Here is a 7,374-nt window from a genome sequence, read left to right on the forward strand (position 1 = left end):
GCGGCGCCGGCGCTGCTGGCCCTGGCGCTGCTGGTCACCCTGTGCCGGCACCTGTGGGCGCTGCGCTGGAGCCTCAGCCGGGACCGCGCCAGCGCCCTGCCCCTGCCCAGGGGCTCCATGGGCTGGCCTTTCTTCGGGGAGACCCTGCACTGGCTGCTCCAGGTAAGGCGCAGGGGCAGGGGGACGGGGAGGGAAGGGGCCGGCGGGAGCGCCGGGCTGACCCGCGGCTCGTCCGCAGGGCTCCCGCTTCCACAGCTCCCGGCGGGAGAGGTACGGCAACGTGTTCAAGACCCACCTCCTGGGCCGGCCGGTGGTGCGGGTGACGGGCGCCGACAACATCCGCAAGATCCTGCTGGGTGAGCACACGCTGGTCAGCACGCAGTGGCCCCAGAGCACCCAGATCATCCTGGGCTCCCACACCCTGCTCGGCTCCATCGGTGACCTGCACCGCCAGCGCCGCAAGGTGAGCCTCGCCGCCGCCCCGATGGGACGCGCAGCCCGGGCGGCACCTCCTGCCCAGGCTTGGGTCTCGGTGGCACGTGGGGCCCCCCGCTTTAACCGCCTGCCTCTGTTCCCCCCCTTCTCCTCCTAGATCCTGGCCAGAGTGTTCAGCCGCGCCGCCCTGGAGAGCTACCTGCCACGGATCCAGAAGGTCGTGAGCTGGGAGCTGCGGGGCTGGTGCATGGAGCCGGGCTCCATCGCAGTTTATTCCTCCGCTAAAACCTTAACTTTCCGCATTGCAGCTCAGATTCTGCTGGGGCTCCGCCTGGAGGAAAACCAGTTCAAGGACCTGGCCAAAACTTTTGAACAGCTGGTGGAGAACCTCTTCTCCCTGCCCCTCAACATACCCTTCAGCGGGCTGCGCAAGGTACTGCCGCCTGCCCCACTCCCTCTGCCTGGAGGCAGGGGCCGGGGCCCTGGCAGCACAGACCCCCCATCCCCAGGCCCGCCGAGGGGCGCTTCCGATGGGCTGGGACTTCTGCAGCACCCCGTTACGGGTCTGAGGGCCTGGTGCCTTGCCCACCCTAGCCGTCTCCCCTTCTCACCTGCCCCTCGTTGGCTTCCAGCACCTCCCTGTGCTGGCTCCAGCTCATTGTACAGCGAGGGGCTCCTTTCCTCCCTCACCCCGCATGTTGCCTGTGTTGGCTCTGGTTAGTCCATCACATTGGTCCTGTCCCATCTCATCCCGCCTGGACTCATGTCAGCCCACGGTAGAGGGGTCCGTGGGCATGAGCGCAAAGGCAGGTGGGCACAGCACGCCTCAGGTCAGCACTCCCTGTGCACCTCAGGGCAGGCCAAGGACTTCGAGACCCACTTACGGTCTTTGGTCCCTTGTCCCTCAGCAGCAGAGAGACAGCTTCTTTCAACCCGCAGTTTCTTCCCTGCTGTCCTGACCCTCTTTGCCTGCCTCCCGACACTCCGGCTCTAGGTGTCGATCCTGCGTCCCACCCCTCCCCTCCCATTTCAGTCTGTGTTACCTCCTCTGGCTTTGGGTTCTCCACCCTTACCACAGCTCAAGTCTCCTGCCCCTTTAGCCGGGGCTTGCCCAATCTCTTAGTTCCCCTGTGAGCTCTGCCCCACTGGATCACCTTACCCATCTGGTGCCAGTTCTCCCCCAGCCTCCCTGCTGCTCTTCTCCACCAGTTCAAAGCTCTTGTTTTCCTTGTCCAGTTCCCCGTTGCAGGTTGTCACCAGTGCGAGGTTTCACCCCCCATCCTATCCCTCCCTGCCTTCTCCCAGGTCAGCCACAGCCTGTCTGGCCCCAAACCAACCTCTTCAACTGGCATTTAGGTCCCCTTGTCCTTCCCCTTGCTCGCTGTCCTGTTTCCTTTGTCCAGTCCTTCCCACCTCAACTCCCGGCCTTTGTATCTTCTTCCCAACATCTCGTCATGGCCATTTTTCATCCCAAATCTTTGGTCCTTCTGACTTTTGCAGGAGGCATCTTGCTACACAGCCACACACTCTGTGACTCCATCCATCCCCACTTTGCAAAGAAATTGCTGATACTTGACTCACTGACATCTTCCTAAACATTTTGCTGCACAGGAGTGCAATACAACTGGAGATGAGCTTGGTGCGCTTCACGTGCCTTTATCCAATATACTCTGGTAAAGCCACTCATTTGTTCCTGTCTCAGATGTTCCTTGCTTCGGACTCAGTTTTATTAAGTTACCCCTTCTTGTCCCTTTGGACAAGCTTCTTTTGGACCTGACAAGACCTTGGGTTTGTTCGGCGCAGACGCCTCTGGACTCGGTACCGTGGGTTTACTGCTGTCTTTTCCTCTCAGAGTGTTTCTTGGGACTTGTCGTATTTGATTCACAACAGCAAGGCAACTGAATTTGCAGCAGTTCTCCCCAAACTGCTGCCTCTTGCAAGGCTCTGGGGCTGGGCAACAGATTAAACAGTTCTTGCTGTTACAGATCCTGGGATTAAGGATTGCCACACTTAGGGTCCCCCGGTCTCTCTGGTGAGGGGGACGGTTCCTAAGGCTCTCCTGAACTGTGTCTGCCTCCCGCAGGGAATCAAAGCACGGGACATGCTACATGAGTTTATGGAGAAGGCTATACAGGAAAAACTGCAGAGAAACAACCCCGAAGATCACAGCGATGCTCTGGATTTCATAATAAACAGTGCCAAGGAGCACGGCAAAGAATTCACCATGCAGGAGCTAAAGGTAAGGCGAACCCTCCCTTGCAGTGTCCCTTCTGACCTGGTGGCTGTTTGAGAGACCCGGGCTGAGGGGCAGGAGGAGGGTTGTGTGGGGACACATCACCAGCTGCTGGCTCCTGCCCTCCTCCTACCAACTCTGAGGTCACTATCTCCAGCGCAAGCGAGAATGCCTGGACTCGGCGTGCTCAGATGCTCTCATAGGATTGTGTCTCTTGGCGTTAGAAGAGAGCTGGTATTTAAAATGGGAATAAATGCCTCTTCTACCTTTCCTCTTCATGGCCACTGGGCTTCAGCCTGACTTAGGGTGCTCTTAGGGTTATGTGGCTTTGCTAAGGCTTTGTACGTCAGTGTGCACTCAGTAACCTCCAAGGTACGATCTTGGAAATATTTAGAGCTTGTTGTGTGTTCCTCAAACCTCCTCCAGCATCTAGCATGGCACGGCGTGTAGATCATGTCCTCAGGGCTGTGAGCCCAGAAGTCTCTGAGGCAGTATGTCAAAATGGGTCCAGGGATGGAATGACGGACTCCGGGTCATTCCCTATCACCTCATCATTAATTAGATCATCTAGCTTGTGGATTGCTATGATGCAACATGATGCATTACTGTGACTTAGGGATGAACCCAGTAGTCCTCACTGAGCCAAAACTACCAACTGAATGTGAAGAGTATTTTGCCAAAGATCTTGGGAAAAAATTGTCATTGGTACTGCATCATTCGTAGCTCCAGGTCACTTGGTGTCAGTGGATGACAGATGGCACTGCATTTCTATAACAAGTTTTGAAGCAGTTTTGCATGGCTTCAGCAGCTGAATGTAGTTTGAAAGTATTGAACATACATAGTTTTACCGTTTATTTAGGTATGTAAGGAAAACTATCTAAAGACTAATGTTTCATAAATATTTTGTAAAAGTGTAATGTCTAAGTCTAAAATATTTGAAAGACTTTACAGTGACTATTAGATACATTTAAAACTAGCATATATTCTTAAAGTAATTTTATTCTAAATATTTATTATTTATTCTAATAGAATGTTTTTTATTATCATTATGTTTTAAAAAATAACTGCCAGATTCAAAATGTGATTGATTAAGATTGATTAATCTCTGTTAGTATTCACATGGATATTACCCACAAACAATTACATGATCTCTCATTGTGTCCCTGGCTTGGACCACAAATAGACACTAACAGTAGGAATAAAGGGATATTAAATGTAACGCGGAGTGATGTGGCAGTGACCTCGGGCTAGCTGATTCAAATGATACTATATTCCTATGCTGTCCTGTACCTTTACAGTTAGAAAATTTCTACCTTGTCTGTATTTAACAAAATGACTTGCAAACCAAACTGCCTATGCTTGCAATTATGCCAATATTCTCCACTCTAATAAAACAGTAGTAGAGCTCTCATAAAAAGTCCAAAGCTCTCTCAGAGTTGTGGATATATCTGACTTTGAGAGACACTCCAAACACTGGCACACACTAGTTACTAATTTGTTTTTTGTTCAAACAATTTTGAAGGACCATTTTCCCAGAAATTTTCCTAAATACACTGTGATTTGCACTGCTGGCATGAACTCAGCAGGACCCTTGAAGTGTAAACGTTGTTAAAAAGATGTCACTTTGGCAAAAGTACTGTTTTAAAACAGTAAATCCTTGGAAGGATTTAAAAAAAACCAAACAACATTCTATATAATAGTGCTGTCTCTGGCTGGACAGGTGGAACTGTAATGCCACCAGTCCTGCCTCCCAGGATGGGGAGTCAGGCTGTAGTACAGGGACAATACTGGTGAAGCTGTGGGAAGATGCTGCCTCCCAGTCACCGGTTATGTTGGCCTTGTAAAAGCAGGGAGGGAAAGTCAGCAGCTCGGTGTCACAACTCATGCAGCAGCACTGTCAGAGGTTGATGCAGGGAGTCATAAAGGCTGTTATTTCAAATCACAGAGCCTGCCCTAAATTCCTCACATTGTATTGAAATGTTGGGTTTTAATTGCAAATGGTGGAACTGAGAGATTTCTTTTCATCTGGGCCTGCTATCTTGTGAATGTAAAAATTCCTGCTAACGCCTGCAGGAGGTACGATAGGGGTCGACAGGGGTCTGTTATTTCAGAGGTTTTATTTCATCTGAAAGATGCCCTTGAGAGCTGCACTTTGGCAAAAGCCTCTAGTCCAGTCAATATATGGCGCTGGGGACGGTAGCAAAGAGAAATCCTTGTTACATTACCCTTGACCTTACCAGACTTGGGTCCAGGTACCTTCAGGCTTCAGGTATCCTTCCCTGTGTTTTTGGCTTCGCCTCTCCAGAAACCAGTTGTGTCATAACAATTTTAAATCCAGACACATAGCTGTGTGAAAGGCAACTGGTCCGTTTCCCTGGGGATTTTGCTCCGCTTTGCCCCTTTGCTGGAGCGATTAGTGCTCGGTAGTGCCAGCCAGGTCCCAGCGCCTCCCCGGGTGGCAGGTCCCTGTGCTCCTCCCTTGGGCTTCTTCCATGGCTTTTGGATCTGGCCTCAGTGCTCCCAGCCCAGGGAGCCGCTGGCACCTTCAGGTGGTGCTGTAAGTTTGAGCATTTTGTTGGCTGTCAGAGATGTGACATACCATGACCCAGGTCCGGGCAACCCTTAACTTTTGGAAAACAATTGCCAAAAGCTGGTCACAGGGTGCTGCAAACAGCCCACAGCAACCTGACATGTGCTGTGCCATATAGACCCTGCAGACAGTCCCTGAAAGACTGGGAGGCTGCGTGGGGATCCGTGAGCTGGGACAAGGCACGTATTACGGATTTGACCATGCTGTGGTCCGTCTGAGCTGGTTAACCTCCTAACCTGTTACGGACACATCTGCTACGGAGTTGTCAGGAACACTGCTGTGCTTCAGGCTGTAAAGTTTGAAAAGCGAGCAAATCCGTTGCCTGGTGTGTGCATCCCTGCGGGAGAGCTCCCTGCCGGCTACGGCACCTCCCGGGCTGACCTGCTGTAGCAGGGACATCTTTCTCTTTTCAACTGTGTTGGTTTGACTCCCCTCCCAGACAAGCAAATGGTCAATTATAACTGGAGATGGATCAAATGCAACCCATTTTAGGTGCCAGCACATCTAGGATTTATGCATAAACACACAGCCTCATAACCACTGGCTGGGCAAAAAGGTAAAAGCTGGGTGCAAAGGGGACTTGGCAGATGAAGGTAAAAAGTGTAATGCTTGAAATGAACTTCACTCGGTATGCTAAAATGCATGTTAAAATGCTTCTTTAAAATTTGTAATTTGGGGGAGGAAAGCTCAGAAGAGCTGGATCGGAGGTGATGTGTACTCATCTCAGTTATGTTTCTGCATCAGTTAGTTGGCAAGTGGATGTCCCGGTTGTACAGAAATGGAAGAACAAGGTGTCTTGTTTTGGTCCCTGCCAACCCAGGGTAGGTGCAGGTTTGTGGAGAGTGGGGGTGGGGGAGCAGGACCCTCTGCACAGACACAAAACCTGCAAAAGGTGAGAACAATCTGAATCACAACCAGTTTAAAATGGCATTCAAACTTGTCACCTTCCTTCCTCTCTCAGGAGTCAGCGATTGAGCTCATATTTGCTGCTTTTTTCACCACGGCTAGTGCCAGCACTTCTCTGATCCTCCTACTACTGAAGCACCCCTCAGTGATTGAAAAAATAAGGCAGGAGCTGAAGTCCCATGAGCTGTACCAGCAGTGTGAGCACTGCCCTGTGGGACCCTGCCCAGACACCCTGACTGCCCAGAGCAGGGACAGTGAGAAGCCACTTCTCCGCCCTACGGCCAAAGATGCTCACGAGGACCAGAGCCAGCCTCTGTGCCCAATGGAGGACGGTTCCCCCCAGCCCCACACCCTGCCAGAGCCCACCCTCCCCCAGAGCGGTCCTTGCGCTGGCCCCCAGTTTCGGGCGCCATCAGGGCAGAGCTGTCGCTGCCCCTCAGACATCAGCCTGGAGAAGCTGAGCCGCCTGCGCTACCTGGACTGTGTGATTAAGGAGGTGCTGCGGGTGCTGCCACCCGTCTCCGGAGGCTACAGGACAGCACTGCAGACTTTTGAGCTGGACGTAAGTGCCTTGCACGCCGATGGGCTGCTAGGGAGCTGCTGCCTGCCACTGTCTGCAAGCACCCTGTGTCCGGCCCAGTGGTGGTGCTTGGCAGTGTAGCTCAGGGGAAGGTGGCACCCAGCAACCTCTGTGGGTCCCAGCTGGGCTGGGGAGAAAAGGAGCTGTGGAGCAGATGGGCGATGTGGTAGGGCTGTCCCCAGGCACCCTCTGCTCACCCTCCACTAGCACAGCTGGCTGCACAAGTGTGTAATGCTCCTCTCCTCCCCTCTTCTCTCCCCTGCCCAGGGCTACCAGATCCCCAAAGGCTGGAGCGTCATGTACAGCATTCGTGACACGCATGAGACAGCCGCCATCTACCAGAGCCCTCCCGGCGGCTTCGACCCAGACCGCTTCGGTGCCGCCCGGATGGAGGCCGCAGGCCGCTTCCACTACATCCCCTTTGGCGGTGGGGCACGGAGCTGCATCGGCAAGGAGCTGGCACAGGCCATCCTCAAGCTGCTGGCCATCGAGCTGGTCAGCACGGCCCGCTGGGAGCTGGCCACCCCTGGCTACCCCGCCATGCAGACCGTGCCCATCGTGCACCCTGTCGACGATGGGCTGCAGCTCTACTTCCACCCCTTGCAGCCCGGCCACGGCAGCGAAGCCTGA

At 53.3% G+C, this 7,374-nt stretch overlaps 1 protein-coding gene across 1 annotated transcript; it reads left to right on the forward strand.

Annotated features, from left to right (window-relative positions):
- Positions 1–7,374, forward strand: LOC104830243 (cytochrome P450 26C1; the record flags this gene model as incomplete). The annotated part of the gene is made up of 6 exons (XM_010565026.1): positions 1–162; positions 239–463; positions 593–868; positions 2,519–2,674; positions 6,220–6,726; positions 7,012–7,374. Coding segments are annotated over 6 exons (1,689 nt in total), but the record flags the coding sequence as incomplete, so codon positions are not given.

This window comes from Haliaeetus leucocephalus, unplaced genomic scaffold, assembly GCF_000737465.1.
Source record: "Haliaeetus leucocephalus isolate CR32 unplaced genomic scaffold, Haliaeetus_leucocephalus-4.0 Scaffold184, whole genome shotgun sequence".
Taxonomy (NCBI): Eukaryota; Metazoa; Chordata; class Aves; order Accipitriformes; family Accipitridae; genus Haliaeetus; species Haliaeetus leucocephalus.